Consider the following 17,495-nt stretch of genomic DNA (forward strand, 5'->3'; position numbering starts at 1 on the left):
TATATCATTATTTTAAATATTATTATTATTATTATTCTGTGGTTTGTGATGGTTTTTTGTGGTGTGATTTCTCGGGTGGTGAAGTTGCGCCAGGATCTTCTGCTTCAAGAGTACCTAGAGCAATTAAAAATTGGTTGGACAGTTCTTTTTCACCACGTTGCAAAAGAGCCAGTGAGATTGCAGAGTAGTGTTGTTTAAGGAATCTCTGAATGACTGGAATCTCATTGTGGTAGGTGGTGTTGATTGCCACCGATGATTCCCAATCGGTGAGATCAGTGTTGGCAAACTGTGCAATGAAATCTCGGACGGTTGGTTTCCAAGCGGCAACTGCGTCATTGAGATTCTGTGGTCCGCGTAAAAATGTTTGATTCGAACCCAAATTGTAAAACATCGTTGAGAATACCTGGAGTGCTTCGAGCGCACTGTCCGAAGGAATCACATTGAAGAGGTTGTGCATGTGTGGTCTAGCAATGGCCGGAGCAAACACCTTTCCAAAAAGCAGACATCCCACAGGTGGAAAAGTTGCACCAGCAGCTTTCTGTGCAAGAGCATTCGAAATTTCAATAGTGGATTTCCTATAGATGGGCGGCACGTAGATCAGTGAATTCCTAACGATCTCCATCGAGGTGTTGAATTCGTGGATGAGTGCTTCCACACCTTGTGGAGTGGACTGTTTGTAGCGCTCGGGATTGTTGATGATATTGGTGATGGCGTGGTCAAACAGGTGTTTCAGATAGGGTGTTGCCATGTGCGAAGAGATTTCCTCGACCAGCTCACTGGCGATTGGCGAGTTGGCAAAGAGTGCACCCATGCTCACTGAGACGTTGGGCATGTCGGCGCGGACCAACTGAAGCAGGAGATCGCTCACCTGTGAGCAACTATCGAGTAGACGCACAAGTGGTGGAATAAAGTTGATGGGTGACGGTGCCGGTGCCGGTGTTGTCACCTGGCCGTTGCTAGAGACCACCGGCATCGGATAGAGTTCTTGCTTACGGATGTCGGACATCGCTGAGAACAATGAAAATGGTGGACTTGCCAAAACCTGAATGATAGGTTGATACTTATTAATGAGGTCTTGATCCAATTCCTGTTGTCGGCGTTGTTCACGCTCATTAACCTCCTGTTGATAGTAATCTTGCTCAGACAAACACCAAGTTCTCAGATTATCAATATATGTCTTTATACCAGCATATTCTTGATAACCATTGCCATTCTGTAACGCGAGTGACTCAAAGTGTTTAACGAGAATATCAATATAATCTGTATGCATACGATTCTAAATGAAATGAAAATCAAAATTTATCAAAATTAGTAAACAACATAGATTATTTACCAATATCAATATAAGATATAATATTCAAAGTAACAACTTACAATTGTATCATTTAAATAAGCAATATATTCAGATCTTACTATTTCGAAATTTGCTTTTGCTTTTGTTTTATCTCTTTCATACTATTATTATTATTATTATTTAAAGTTGAATAAAAAGTAAATTAAGTTAATAACTATATTAACTACTTGGTATTATCTTTGATTTTCTTTCAAACTTACAGTATACAATTTGATAATATCTATTTTCTTTTGTGTTTGTGCGTTTCTTACTTTGCCAATGAGTGTTTCATATTCGGTTGTTGCTTTGTCATATTTCTTTCTGTAGGCTTTTCTCTCGTCGATAACACCAATCAATGTTTGAACAGGTTTAATAAATGAATCCATAACACTAGTTGTGAAGTCTTGTTCAAACCCAGATGTCTTTGAAATTGAAACTGTAAATTGCTCCATTGCTTTAACTATAATAATTATTATGATTCGTTTTCGAAACAACAATGTTAGTAAATTATTCTATCTCTTTATCTTCACAATAGATAGCTAGTGTGATTTAACTTACCGAAACCATTATGAGTTTCATTCTGTTGTTCACTTTGTTGTTGATGATATTGAGTGGCGATCGATGCGGATTTCGACGATGATTGTACAGACTTTTCGTGATCTTTAGAGAATGATTGTGACCAGGCGATATGATTCTTTGCATAGGATTCACCCTTGTCGTGGTAGGACTTTAGTGACTTTACCAAATCGCTCAGTAGCGACTTTATCTCTGTAATGCTCTTCTCCAACGACTTGATCTCCTCCAACTCTACAACACACTCATTATTGACTTCACCAAATGCTGTCTGTTGTGCTGATGAATCTGGACTGATAACTGTAGAATTACTTCTTCTTAGCAATGTTGCAAATCTACTCATTTCCTTATTACCTAAAAATATATATATATTATTTGCTTCTTTTTGTTTTTTGTTGTTTTTGTTTTTGTTTATTTTATTTTTTAATAATAAAATATATTATATAATATTATATTTTATAAGATAAATAGATATTTATATCTATTTTATTTATGTTTATTTATAAAAATACAATCAATATGATAGTGTGTGTGTGTTAGTGTGTTAGTGTGATGATGATATGTTTTTAATAAATGTTATGGGGTACAAAACCTTTAGTCAGGTCCAAAACTAAAAATTACAGCAAACAAAAAAAAAAAAAAAAAAAAAAAATTCTTTTAAATAGATATAAATGTGTGTTTGTTTTTTGTAGATATAATATTTTTTGTCAAAAGAAAATTTTATTGGGTCATGATAAGATCAATCAGGTCCTGAAAGAGAAAAAATATCAATATCAAAATAAAACAACATAAAAATGTAGAAAAAAAAATAAATTTAAATTTAAAAAAAATCAGAATTTTTTGTTATTAACAACAAGATATTCGTTTGTACAATGGTGTTTAGTTTTTTTTTTTATGCTTGGTAAGTTTTTTGCTAAGAGGTGCAAATTAATGGGTATTTGCATAGCAACAATTAATTGTTGGCACCACATTGAAATTTCTTTGCAACCAAAGTTAGTAAATTTTTACATCTTTGATCAAAAAAAATAAAATAATAATTTAAAAAATTATAATACAAAATAAATCGATAGTTTTTGCTAAATAAAGTCTTTTATTTATATACAAATTATAATTGATAAAAAGTTTTTATTAATTAATTGAAGATTTAATAATAATTTTATCTTCTACAGACACATCCATTTGACCAGATACAAATTGGATTAGAATTGCATAAAGAAGGTGATCTATCGTAGTTACGACACTGTATTTGACCTTTTTAAAAAAATTAATAATTTCAAAGATTGATTTTAAACTAATAAAATATAACATACAAAGAACTTCTTCGTTGGCATGGACAACAAACATTATTATACAAAGTAAAAGTATTGTAGCTAACAAAATTTTATTCATTTTTTTTAAATTCTAAATTTTGTAATGTATCACCAAGTGATAAACTATCCTTTTATAATTAACACTTTGCAGTAAAATCTCAATTTACTTGAAACTTGAAAGTATGAATCTTCTAGAAAATAAACCTATAATTCTATCTGGTAATGAGATCTTTTATAAATATAAATTCTAATATTTTAGATCAACCATAAAGTTTTAATTAACTACCTCAAGATATATGAAATGTGGAGCGAAACCATTTGGAATCATATATTAGATTTATATATGATGTTCCAATAGTTTGAATGATTATGGAAATAAATAATTATCGACATTTGTGGAATATTTATTTTAATTTATTTACAAGCTAGTTTATTAAAGTTATAGCACTATTTTGATGATTATTATTATTATTATAAATTAAATATTATTATTATTATTTGGTATGGAAATATAATGGTGTTCATAAAAATATATATAAATATATATAAGTTGTGATGGGTTTATCGGAGGAATATAGATATAGTTTTCAATTGTGGGATTGGATTGGTGGTGAGGATGATTTTCTAAAATAAGATATGTGAAAATAAATGCATATTGTTATTGTTTTGTTGTTGTTTTGTTGTTGTTGTTGTTGTTACGATTTAGCTCTTTCCAGATTTACCAAATAAACTAAATTTACTCTTCTTCTTGGTGTTGACTGGGAATTGCAGTGGTGCTAAAGTTACATCGGAGTGGGAAACCTCTTGTTTAATATTGAATGGCTTGATCGTTACTACAAAGGTTGTGCCACTGACAAGCTCGACGATTGCATCGTACCAACCATCGCCACACTTTACTTTACATTCATCACCGACACGTGGTGGCTGGACGTTGACAACCACCGATTCTACGGGTGGCACCGACTGTTGATTCTCACCTTCGTCCGTGCTGCTACTGCTGCTGAGAATGGAGCGATCCGACGATTGATTCAGTGGCATTGGCTGTGAAGATTTTCTTGGGGCCGATCCGCTTGGCCCAATCGAACCGCTTCCACTGCCAGCTGCCATCATTCCGCCTGCCAAACCAATTCCATTGGCTCCACTTAGGCTGTCTTTTCCACCTATGCTGTCACGTCTCTCTTTCGACGGTAGATACTGAGTGAGTGATGATTTCTGTGAAGATTCTCGCTTCAGTAAAGAAGGTGGCATCTTGTTAGCACCATTGTTATTGTTGTTGTTGTTGTTATTTGCATTTCCAAGCGAGCTGTTGAAACTATTGGATTTCAAACTACCACCACCGCCAAGTGCTTGTGGTTGTCCATTTATCAGTATTCCATTGTTTGAGCCCAGTGAGTTGTGTCCGCTGCCAATGTTAAGTGCACCACCAACCGAGTATTGAGTTGGCGACGATGCATAGACGTTGAGATTTACATTGTTGTCCGAGGGATGTGCTGATACCATGCCAGTCGATTGATGATAGGCATGTAGGTTGTTGTTTGTCGAGAAGTATCCACCCAAGCTCGGATTGCTGCTAAACTCTGGTTTGTCAGAGGATTCGCGTGACAACTTTGGTGGAATTCGCTTTGGTCCTGCAGAGGCACGCGAGACTCCTGCGTGGAGATCGCCAAATGATGAAATCAAGTAGTCGCTTCCACCGTCTTCACCGTCAGAGTCCGAGTCGGATGGCTGGAAGAAATCCGATGCCAAAATATTGGATGTCGATTTGTAGGAGCTCTGTGAGGTGCCGGCAGTTGTCAGAGGTGTCGGCGACGACGATGCTATTTTCATGGGTGGTGAGATCGGTGCCGATGAAGATCGTGCGTGTTTCGAAGGCGAGTCGACACCGAGTAAATCCGTTGTGGAACTATCGTTAATCGATCGGCCAACAGTTCCATTGCTATTATTATTGTTGCTATTTAATATGCTGGGTGGTGGAGGTGGAGTCAGTCCAAGTTTAACCATATACTGATCTCTTTCCTGTACGAGTTGTGCAATCATTTCTTTCATCAGCTTTTTCTCACGCATCGCTCTAATAAAGTGTATCTTTAGCTTTTGAATGGTTTGACTCATCTCCTTCTTCTGAGTTTCCAGCTGGACGACGCGCTCCTTCAGGTCGGATGCCATGTTCTCGTCGTCGTTGTCGTCGACCGGCTGTTGATCCTCGTCGAACGACGACGACACCGAAGCAGTGATATGACGTCCCGAAACTGACACGCGATGTCCTTTCTTGGGATCATCGACGTTCAACATATGCATCTTGATCCACGGGTGTTCCAGCAGCTGTGTTGCAGTGGGTCGCTTGTTGATGTCACGCACAAAGCATGCCAACAGGAAGTTCTTCAACTCTGCAGAGATTCCCGCTGGAAAAGGTGGATGTGGATTGTTCACCATTGCAAACATTGCGGGCATCGTTCCCAAATCCCAGTAGGGTGGATTGCCAGTGAGCAACTCGAGAATGGTACATCCAAGACTCCAAATATCGCATGCAGTGGAACGCGCGTTCATGTCCATCTGAATGACTTCGGGCGCCATCCAAAAGGGTGTACCGACCACCGTCAACTTCCTGTCGAGTGCACTGTAGGTGCACGATCCAAAGTCTGCCAACTTGATGACACCCTCCTTTGTAATCAATATATTATCGCTCTTGATATCACGATGAATGACACCCTTCTCGTGTAGATACTCGAGACCACGAAGCACCTGACATATATACCGACTTAGGAGTGGTTCCTGGAAGTTACCGTATCGTTTGGCAATCTTTGCCAATGAACCACCCTCAATAAACTCCAACGCGAAAAATAGATACTTCGGTGTTTCATGTGATTCTATAAATCTAACTATATTAACATGTTGTAGTGTTTGTAATAATTTAATTTCATGCTATAATAATAATATTATAAATGAATTATTTTTGAATGTTAGTAACATAATCCGATTATTCTTGTGTATATTTATTTAGTCCAATCCTATCCTATCTATTCTAACTATTTAAACACATACTAAAATAGCAGGTAATTGCTTCTCTGATATAATATTCTTTTCAATCTGTTTGATTGCACAGAAATCACCTGTCTCTGTATTTAATGCTTTATATACTTTTCCAAATGCACCTTTTCCTACAGATTCACCAATTTGCTATTGATTTTAAATAGTTTAATTAATAAAATTCCAGTTTCATTTTCAAATGAATTTGATTCAGAAAATAATATTAACTTACATATTTACTAAATGGATCAGATGCAGAAACAGCAGTTGAATCCATTGAATATAATATATTATATAAAGTTTATTGCTGTTGTTGCTGTTTGTTGTTGTTGCTGTTTGTTGTTATTATTATTTCTTTGAATACTTTTTCAAAACCTTTCTCTCTTGAATTGCTACTACTGTACTGTTATAATTTATTTGAAATTGAGTTGAGAGGAGTAGTTGTTGTTGTAAACAAAATTTGAGACTATGAATGAATGTTGTTGTTGTGTACCAAAGCTAATCTCACTCACTCACTCTGAATTATCGAAACAATTGTTTTTGTTTTTATGTAATTTGATTGGATTCCTGTCAATCTATCTATTAATTTATAAATACTGAAGATAAAAATATTAATATTAAATTTATTTTTACAATATATATATATATATTACTACTATTTTATTAAAATTTAAATAAAGTTTTAAAATTTTATATGATATAATTAATAATATTACTGATGTTTTGTTTTTGATTTGATATGTTGAAAGAATGAGAATGGTGTTGTGGATAGGATACCGAAACAAAACTCTAGTATGTGGTGGTCATATCAGCATACGATAGGAACACAAAACACAAAACAGAAAGCAAAACAAAACAAAAACAAAAACAATTAATTAAAAGTTTATTAATAAATATTAATAATTTGAATTTGTGTGACAATGATGGCAATAATTATAAAATTGAATGAAATGAAAATTGTGTGATTATTATTTTATTTTAGTTTAGTTTAGTTTGGTTTAGTTCTCTTGCTGCTGAGTGGGTTGGTTAGTGAGTGAGTGGGCTGCTGACTGAGAGAGTTGTTTTTGATGATGACTTTTTAATGTTATTTTTTTTTTTTTAATTTCATTGATAGTAATGTCCAATAGGATTGCTACTATTGCTATTGCTATTGTGTTGCTATTTCCATGGTAATTATAATTGCTATTGCTATTGTTGTTGTTGTTGTTCTTATTTCTTCTTCTTGTTTCTTATTTCTTGTTTCTTATTTCTTGTTTCTTGTTGTACTATTTTGTGTTTGTGCTTTGTAGTAGATTATAGATGATGTGTAGATGATCGATGAAATTTTAACTACATTCATTATTCAATTCATTCAAGGTAGATAGTTAGAAAAAATAAAAGCACACACTCACTCACCCAAACTCAAATAAAGAATTATATTATTATTATTATTTTATAAACAACAATAACAACAACAACAACTAACAAAAACAACACTTGATTATACTATGCTCTTATTTTCATTTTTCTTAAAAAGTTACCTTTATTATTATTCTGTAATTTAATCTGGAGGTGTTGGCTATAATGAGAAGAGAATTCAATTCCTATTATATAATTCTTTTATGTTATTGAATTGCCCACTCTCTGTGATTTAATATATATGTTATGTTATGATATTTATATTTATATTTATGTGTTAATAATAAATTGATAGATAAAAAAACTCTAATTATTCAGTTTTTTTTTTTTTTTTTTTGGTTTGTCAAAAAATAAAATAAAATTAAAATAAAAACAAGATTGTTGGAGAGAGGTTCCATATGAAATGAATAGGAGAGGCAAACAATTGGGAACACTAAAAAAACAAAAAAAAAACAAAAAAACAAACAAATTTTAGTTTTTGTTTTTATTTTTGGTGGTGTATGATGTGTTGGGGTGGTAATGAATGAAAAACTAAAACTAAAAACAATTTAAAAACCGCAAAATATCTACCTATAAATTAAAAAAACACAGAATATAAACTTTTGAATTTTGTAGAACCACAAATAAGTGGATTACTGATGATTGCTTAATAAATCAATTAATAATTAGATGATTTCTCGATTCGTTATCCAAGTCTTTTTTGAAAAGTTTACTTTTATAGATACTAGTTTGATTTGATTAGTCTACTTTCTTTATTACACTTTTATATCTAAATAAAGTGAGTGATAGAGAAAATAGAACTAACTTTAATATATAGATTCTAACTGCTATTATGAATTAAAAATCTTTTTGTTTTAATTTTAAAAATAAAATAAATAAATAAATAAATAAAATTTGATTAATATGTTATAACTATATTTTATAAATTTTATTTTCTTTCTTTCACTATTATAATTTAATAAACCATATCATTCTATAATTTTATATATAATAAGTAATATTGATACAATTAAATAGATAATAATATAAATAAATTATAAAAATGTTTTTTAAAAACAATAATTAATCAATAAATAAATAAAAAAATATGAGATTATTTGTTGTAATTAATGATAATAATCTCAAGTTCTCTAATCTTTGGGCATATTAATAGAGAATCATGTTTGAATTTATCAAAATATATATTGAAAAATGGGATTGTTTTGTTGCCCTATAATATAAATGAGTTGTTTGATTTGACTAGATAGACTTGACAAAATAATTGCTGACTATTTCTATTGATGTTTAAATGGTTGGTTGTTTAGACATGTCTAATATAATTGCTTTACAGAAATATTACTATTATTATCAATCTTCCTTTTTTAGATACAGATAACACACATATCCTCTCACACTTTCACTCCAATCCCCATCCCCAATCCATCAAAAAAAAAAATAGAAAAACAAAACAAAACAAAAATAAAAAGGTAAACCTTTTCCCACTCACTACACCACTGTATATCTAAAAATAAAGTATAACCATTTATTCCACTCTTTATTTAAACTTCTATTCTACTCATATTTATTTAATATATTTATTATTATGTTTTTGTATTATTATTTTTTTTGATTTACTGGGTATCATCTCCAAATTATTTTTTTATTGTTAATAGCTGATCATAAATAATGATGATTATTATTATTATTGTTGTGGAGATTTATACAAAACACGATATACTAATCTTGAAGTAGATGATATTAAAAGATTATATCGCCCAGGTAAATTTATGAAAGTTTGTATTGTAAAATCTGTATTGATTTTCTATTTTCGAAATAATATTTTTTATAAAAGAAGATAATGGAACAGTTGAAAATAGATATAATAACAATCCATCGAACTTATTGTATTATAATTGAAAGAGAAGTGAAGTATGATTAAGTTCTGAACAAATTAAAAGATACATTACCTATCCAATAATGAAGTTAAACTCTAAATACAAATAATTATATAAAACTTTTCTATTTTTAAACTTAAATGATTTTATTTTTTTGATTTTATTTTATTAAAATTAATCATGGTTTATCAGTTTGAACACTCACCCACACACACAAATAGTTTTATAAAATCAAACCAAATAAGGTTATTGGATTTGATAAAATTTATTAAAAAATAAATGTTTTGAAATTTTTGATTGTAGTTTTACAGTGTGGTTTTTGGTGTGATAGAATAGATAGCCCAGAATTGCAATTATTAATTAACTTAATTTAAATGCTTGCTTGTGACAGTCGTAAATTGATCTGAAGTGTAGTCGCTATTGAAAAAGATATTTACAACTGGGTTCGTATAGAATATACCAGGATGTGTTGAAAGCATCGTCACCAAGTATCGCTCCAGTGTAACTTGTCTGCTATTGACTACCTTGTTTGACGATGGTCTCAATTTCTTTGGTGGCAAAGGCATCAGTGATTTATTTGGTGTTGTATTGATACTACAACTTCTTATCTATTATTTTTAAAATAGATTAATAATTAATAAATAGTTGAGAAGAAATAAATTTGTTATAACTAACTATTACTTACCTTTTTATCCAAGAATAAAAAATTGTTATATCTTCTATGTACTACCCATTCTGAATAACTTGTCTGGACATGTATGTTGTATTCTATGAAAGATGTTATCTTTGAGAAGCTGATGATTGAAACGGTTAGATCCCATGCCGGTCCGGATTTGCAAGATGGCTTCCAACCTTTTTCGTGACTGTACATTGGTGGAGGTATCACCGGTATGATATTGGGATTGTTGTTGTTGCTGTTGGCACTGTTGGTGTTACTGCTGATGATCGTATTGACTATGTTTTGGCGTTGATAGACCAGCTCGTCACTAGACGGCTTCTTCTTGATGGAGAGCTGGATTTTCGGTGGTGGTGTTTGTGGTTGCGCAGGTGGTGGTAGTAGATGAGGAAGCGGTGTTTGAAAATTGGTGAGTAATGCGGTGGTCGATGTTGTGCGGGTCATCTTGGAGCCGCCTCCAACCGGTCTGTCGACGGGCTCCTTTGTGATTTTCAATTGTGAATTTGGAGAGAGTGCTGCTTGCTGTTGTTGCTGTTGGAGAAGCAGCTGTTGTTGATAAAGATAATTGTAGTATTCCGTGCTCGAGTGTGACGATGACACTGATCCAGATTGTGAAGATTTTATAATTGTGGTTGTAGTGGAAGATGGTGTTACAGTTGAATGATGTACGTGTAAATGTGAATTTGAAATTGAATTTAAATGTAAATGTGAGTGTGAGTGTGAATTTGAGTGTGAGTGTGAATTGGTGGTATTTGAAACATTGGAAGAAAGTGATGTGGATGATGTTTGTTCAGCGTCAGAGTCGTCGACCATGGAGGATGTGGTTTCATCTTGATAGCCTGTTGAGAGAATAGATGGGATATAGTGATGTGTATTCGATGCATGGGGTGTTCCAATCGGGGAGAATCGATTGAGGTCACCTTGGAAGGAGAGTCGCAATCCGTTGGAAAGTAGAGCTTCCACTTCATCGCGATCGCCTTGACAAAATTCAATGGCGTCTAAAATAACATGTACCTCTAGGTGACTGAACATCTGAATGAGATACGCTTCATCTTCGTCCCAATCTCGCGGAGGTCGAGGAGTGATGGTTGGCGTTGTGACTATAGTTTCGACCGACTGGAAACTACTGGCACCACACTCGACGACTCGAGAAGGTGCCGATTGATTGAAATTCCTATGATGATGTTCACTTTTCAGTTGGAGTTGAGGCAATGAAATTGAAGTTTTAACATCGATGTTTCCAACAATAGAGTCACCGCAACCACTATTGTCCTTTAAAGGTAGTTGTTGTTCATTCTTTTCCATACAGGAAATAATTACATTTTCATCATCGTCGTCTCCAACAATAAAATCTTGATCCTTTAAAAATTGTTCCTGTAATTGTAATTGTTGTTGTTGTTGCTGTTCAACATTTTGTTCTTCAATATTTTGATTTTTTATTATGTCAATGGAGGGTGAGGAAGGTGAGACTGATGATGATGTGGTATTATAATTTAATGGTGATAAAGTTTTAGGTTGTGAAATGGCTGGTGGTTGCTGATATTTGTCTATTTCTAAATCCATCCTTTTTATTTATATTTTTCACATAATATAATAAAATACAAATAAATTCCAAAAAATATTTATTTTTTAACTTTGTTTTGTAATATCAATCTTCTGTTTTTTTTTCTTTTCTGTTCTACCCAATCAAAGATAGAATATATGATTTCAATTCATTACAACAAATATATAATTAAATTATCTTGTATTATTTTATTTTTTTTTAAAAGAAATCAATAAATAGAAAAAAAGTAATAGGTTGAAAAATATAAATAAAAAAATCTGTTTAGTCAAATGTTGTGTTTGAAAGAGCTGGTAATTATAATATAATATTTAAATTAATTATTGCGCAGTAGGTGATTGATGTGCTGTGCGTCAAAGGATATGAACTATGAACCTATTATAATAAACAATTAAAGTAAAAGTATTTATTGATGTTATTTGGTGTTGTGTTTTTTGATTGTAGATTTTTTTTTTGAAGTTTGTGTGATTAAATAACAGAGGACTACAAAAACAACAAATTAAATACTTTTTTTTTTTTGGTCCAACCAAACCAACACCAGGACTTCTCGAGATTAAAGAAAAAAAACACAAAAAACCAACTTTTGAGAAATGTGGGCATGTTTTTTTATTATAAAAAAATTTCTTACAAAAATAGTAACAAAAAAGTGTGTTGCGTAAACGAAATCCATCAATAAAATCAAAAAGCATCAAAAAACAAAAACACAAGCAAAACCAATCAGTTGATTGATTCCGGATCTTGAAAAAAGATTTTTTTCTTTTTTTCTTTTTTGGTATTGGTAAAAAAAGATTTTATTAATTTAATTTAAATTAATTAATTTAATTTGATTAGATTGATTTTACAAGTAAATAATTTAATTACTCTTTGTTTTTATAAGAATAACCAAATCTTTTAAAATAGTTTAGAAATATTGTTGTGTGTAGTGAGTGCAGAGTGAGGAGAGTTGATGAATAACAAAAAAAAAAAAAAACAAAAGAAAAGAAAAGAAATAAATAAATAAAATTTGGTAAAGGTTATTAAAGATTGATGGATGGCTAGTTGTGATCGATCTATCATTTCTGTCGATAATTGTGTGATGATGATGATGATGATGATGATGGTGTAGTTGTTTGTTCCTAAACAAGTTGTTGTTTTTGTATTAGTGGACCGGTTTCTCGGGATTCTTGCTGTTCTTTCGTGTGTAGACGAAAATAACAATGAAAGCAATGGTCAACGATAGAATTGTGATAACAGTTATTTTTAGTGCATTTCTCTTAATAAATGGTATACAACCTTTTCTATCCATGCCCAAATACAATTCTTCTTTTGCTCTTAAATCACCTAAATCCTCCTCTTCCTATTTCCGATATTGGTAATGACGACACAATTAGTTAGTTTGAAACTTATAAAGTTTAAAATATGAATTAAACAACAGCAATACATACCACATAGTTATCAACATCTTCTCTTACAATGATATTTGCTTCATCGAAACGAATCTTTTTCTTTTCCTTCTTATATTTAACATGATGATCAATATTAAATTAGTTTCAAATCTAGATTAATTAGAAGAGTTGATATACTTACAACACCACCCTTAACTTGGACACCTGTTATACTCTCTAATTCCTTTGTTCTTTCTCTTATGATATTATTGAATGCAACAATTCTAAAAAAAAAAAAAAAAAAAAAGGAATATGTGGTTAAAACAGTGTTGTTTGTTGCTTATTGTTTTATTTGTTGTTGATAGCTTTTATTTTCATTAAACAAATAAGTAAAAGTAGAAGTTTGTTATCTTATGCTTACTTGGGTCTTGCAGTGGTGATAGTACCAGAGTTTTGTGCACTAAACTCTAATTGTTGTACGATCTCTTGTGCCTCTTCCAAGTCACACTCTATCTTATTGATCAATATAATCTTTTCGTCATTGGATACCGAGTGGTTGCTCAATGAATTCAAATTGCAATGAATCGAATCTGCCAACTCGTTGAAATCCTGTTCATAATGTGTGAATACATGATCCATTTCTTTAAACTATAAGATTTTGTTTGTTCGATTCGAGTATAATGACAATACTTGAGCTATGCTAGAATTAATATTATAAATATAATAATATTATAGAGATATATTAAAAATAAAAAAATATGCAAATTATTTTATGATTGGATGTTTTTAAAAAAAAAAAAAAACAAAAAAAACTAGAAAGATATTTAGAACTTTTTTTTTCATGTTCAGTTAGAGCCTCTTTTTATTCAAAGTAATCATCGTGCAAAGTTATTACTATAGTTTAATTATATATAATATTTATATTGATTAACTTTACTTTTGCTCAATAATTTGACCAAAGCTAAGTTGATCATGAACTTGTCTTACAGAGCAGATCAGAGCGAGCACACTCGTTGCCAGTGAACTATTATGTAGAGAGAAGTATGCCTGTTCATTTAAAAGTAGACATTCGAATGATAACATTTTAATAGAGCAACATTGTAGTTGGATATAGAATTAATTTCAACTATTATATATTAATTACCTTGTGTTATTATATATATTATAATATATATAATTATATTGCCCATATTAATATAATAACATATTTTAAAGTAATTTGATTTGTTAATATAACGAATATCAACTCAATGCTAAATAATTTAAATATTTTTCAAAATTAAACAAAACGGAATCTGAATCTTGATCTGAACTATCACTCTCTTTATCAACTGAATTGGTGTGCATGATAAAAGAGTTCAACACCAGAGTCAAGATTAATTAAAAAATAATATCAAATAACATCAAATAAATAAACTTTGTACATTTTTGTATATGAAAGATTGTCTAGTTTTATTGTTTTTATGTTTGTTACTACCAATAATACTTTTTAACACTTTTACAAGTTTGAAAATAATTATAATAGTTTTAAACACTAAAATACAAATTTACTGATGTTATTGTAAGATAAATCTAATTAAATTACAAAGAATAAACCGTTAATAAACAAATAATTAATCTTATTAATTTTAACAGCTTTGTGTTATAAAGGATTATAATCATTTATTATGTTTCCTTCAATAAAAACAATTTAAAGAGATGATAATTTTGTAAGGGATAGTCGTGTATACAATAGGAGATTACGAAAAAACTTACAAATGGAGATAATATTATAATTGTCGATCAGGTATGATACAATTAATTTTATAAAAATTTCAACCAATTTAAATCTGGTATTAATTATTTTAAAATTATTAATATTAATTTAATAAACGAAAATTAACAAATTGATTATAATACTTCCTCAATTATACAAAAACAAAGCAAATAAAACATTTTATTTATATTCTTTATATTAAAAACTATAGAAAATGAAGAAACAATTAATTTTAGTTCTTGTTCTCGCCCTATTATTGAACTCTTTTATCATGCTCTCCAATGCAGATAGTTCTGAAGATGAGACCTCTTCATTCGAAGAGCCCTCTTCAGAAAGTTCAGATGGAGATTCAGATTACGAAGATTTCGAAGATTTCGGAAATTGTTGTACATCAAACACCCGAGAATGTGGTTTTAACTTGATGGATAATAATCCCAATCTAAATTGTTTTGACACCGATGGCTACTATCTTGCTCCCAACTTTATCTATAAATGCGATAAGAAAGGAGGAAGCCCTGTTTTCGAGAGTGAATGTGAAAGCTGTGAGATGAAGAAAGGATTGTTAAGTAGTGTTCGTCATGCTACATGTATGGATTAATTGTTTATAATAAATGGTTATCTTAAAAATTCAAAAGAATTTATTTGTTATTATTTAAAGAAATTCATAATCAATAATAACAACAAAATAAAAAATAATTGGATTTTCAATATCTTTTTTTCAATTTAATAATTTCTCTGTGGGGAATAAAAAATTAACCACGCACACAATGTTTAAAATCAATTCATTCATTTCATTGTGTTTTTATTTTATTTTCTTGTTTTGTTTTCAGAACTGAGAAAGGTTAGAGAATTTCACCGAGATGTATAATAATAATAATAATAATAAAGATAAAGATTACAAAGATAACTATATAGATAAAGGTAGAGGTGGTAATTTGAATTTCAATACAAAGTTTGAAAATACCACTTGGCAAGCTATGAGCGATTCTTACAATTGTAGTGATAGTTTCAGTGAGAGTGTCGCTGGCATTCATCACGATGAAACCATTGAAATCAACAGCCACAATAATAATAATAATAATAATAATGATGATAGAGATGATACAACCGATAAAGATGGAGCAAACACTCCACCTATTGTTACAGATATGTTATGTATGGTTGTACCTGCTGCAACAGAGTTTGCTGATGTAGGTATGCTCATGGAAGACAGTAGTCAACAGCTTTTGGAAGAAGAGATATTGGAATTCAACGAAACGCCTACTCTAAATGATATCATCTCTGCCAATGAATTATTACTATCAACATCATCATCATCGGATATCATATCGTCAAACACCTCACAACACAAACATCTACATCTCAATGATATCTGTCATTGCGGAGACATTGATAGTTTCATAGAGCTAATGACAACGGAAAACCCTTTTATCCTCTCTGGTTTCCGTGAATACACAACAAGATCATTCAAACAATGTACAAGATCAATCTTTAAATTACATAACGATACAGGTTTGTAATAATACTACTATTACTATGCACTCATTTTTTAGTTTATTATTAATATTAATATAATAATGCTGCTGTTTACTATTACCTAGGTAATATATGGACACATTTGATACCAGCTTGTATTTATCTTTATATGGCACTCAATGAGTTGGTCGTTGTACAGGGAAGAAAACAACTAATGTTTACTATGTCAACTTATAAGATGAATCTATTGGCCTACTTGTTCAGTTGTTTTCTATGTTTCTTTGCTTCGTCAGTGTATCATACATACCGGTCATACTCACTGGCGATCTACAAGAAGACATTGATGTTCGATGTCTCATCGATTGGTCTTGTCATCCTTACCAGTGTTAATCTTATCATCTACAGTGAGCTGTACTGCTATCCCAACGTTAGAACACTCTCACTCTGCTCTTTCTTCTTCTTGATTGCAGCAGCACTTTCTCTACTACCAAAGATAATGCGAGAGAAACGATTCTCTTTAAGAACATTGATATTCTCATTCCTTGCACTTCAAGGACTGCTGTCACATCTATTGCGATTGTATTTGGACAGTGTCAACCACCCAGATTTCAAATACTCTTTCATTGAAGATTCAAACTTCCAATGGTTAATCCTGGCCTATCTACTAATGTCAATCGGTTTATCCATAAGACGTGTAAAATTCCCAGAGTTATTATCACCAGGTAAATTTGATATCTTTGTAAGTATACCGAAATATTGTCAAAGGAATTAAATTTTTTTGCTATATAGCATTATATTAACTAAATGTAATCAGTTTTCTAGTCATCAAATATTTCATGTTTTAGTTGTATTTGGCACTTATTTCATTTATAATGCATATGGTCATGGAACAGAGTCCTGTAAACTGTAATATTAATAAAAATTATAAGAAATTTTTTATTTATTTTCAATTAACTCTCTGTAAATTTAAATTGTTTAAAAAAAAAAATCTCCATCTATAATAATAAATATTAATAAGTATTTATGAATATTACTTTAGGTAGTATTTGAATGATTATAATACTTATGCAGGTGGCAATGGAAGGGAATGTTGTATTCCAAGAATAAAAGAATAAAAATGTATCTTATTTTTTCAAATATCATTTTTAAT

The 17,495-nt window shown here is 31.0% G+C and overlaps 4 protein-coding genes across 4 annotated transcripts; 1 reads left to right on the plus strand and 3 right to left on the minus strand.

Annotated features, from left to right (window-relative positions):
- Positions 1 to 31: 31 nt before the first annotated feature.
- Positions 32 to 6,517, minus strand: PPL_07282 (RasGTPase-activating protein; the record flags this gene model as incomplete). Its single annotated transcript, XM_020578119.1, has 10 exons — positions 32 to 1,276; positions 1,375 to 1,455; positions 1,555 to 1,793; positions 1,892 to 2,260; positions 3,098 to 3,157; positions 3,217 to 3,276; positions 3,384 to 3,404; positions 3,939 to 6,135; positions 6,256 to 6,390; positions 6,473 to 6,517. The coding sequence occupies 10 exons, from the start codon at positions 6,515 to 6,517 to the stop codon at positions 32 to 34; spliced, it is 4,452 nt and encodes a 1,483-aa protein (XP_020432567.1).
- A 2,802-nt stretch (positions 6,518 to 9,319) lies between these two features.
- On the minus strand, positions 9,320 to 11,751 carry PPL_07283 (PX domain-containing protein; the record flags this gene model as incomplete). The annotated part of the gene is made up of 4 exons (XM_020578120.1): positions 9,320 to 9,439; positions 9,950 to 10,120; positions 10,198 to 11,186; positions 11,316 to 11,751. The coding sequence occupies 4 exons, from the start codon at positions 11,749 to 11,751 to the stop codon at positions 9,320 to 9,322; spliced, it is 1,716 nt and encodes a 571-aa protein (XP_020432568.1).
- A 1,136-nt stretch (positions 11,752 to 12,887) lies between these two features.
- PPL_07284 (uncharacterized protein) lies at positions 12,888 to 13,752 on the minus strand (the record flags this gene model as incomplete). The annotated part of the gene is made up of 4 exons (XM_020578121.1): positions 12,888 to 13,085; positions 13,174 to 13,239; positions 13,316 to 13,397; positions 13,535 to 13,752. 4 exons carry the CDS (start codon positions 13,750 to 13,752, stop codon positions 12,888 to 12,890), a joined length of 564 nt encoding a protein of 187 aa, XP_020432569.1.
- Positions 13,753 to 15,083: 1,331 nt separating this feature from the next.
- PPL_07285 (Hly-III related family protein) lies at positions 15,084 to 17,460 on the plus strand (the record flags this gene model as incomplete). Its single annotated transcript, XM_020578122.1, has 4 exons — positions 15,084 to 15,255; positions 15,758 to 16,381; positions 16,471 to 17,084; positions 17,389 to 17,460. The coding sequence occupies 4 exons, from the start codon at positions 15,084 to 15,086 to the stop codon at positions 17,458 to 17,460; spliced, it is 1,482 nt and encodes a 493-aa protein (XP_020432570.1).
- Between the last annotated feature and the right edge of the window lie 35 nt (positions 17,461 to 17,495).

This window comes from Heterostelium album (genome assembly GCF_000004825.1).
Source record: "Heterostelium album PN500 unplaced genomic scaffold PPL_scaffold6, whole genome shotgun sequence".
In the NCBI taxonomy this organism is placed as follows: domain Eukaryota; phylum Evosea; class Eumycetozoa; order Acytosteliales; family Acytosteliaceae; genus Heterostelium; species Heterostelium album.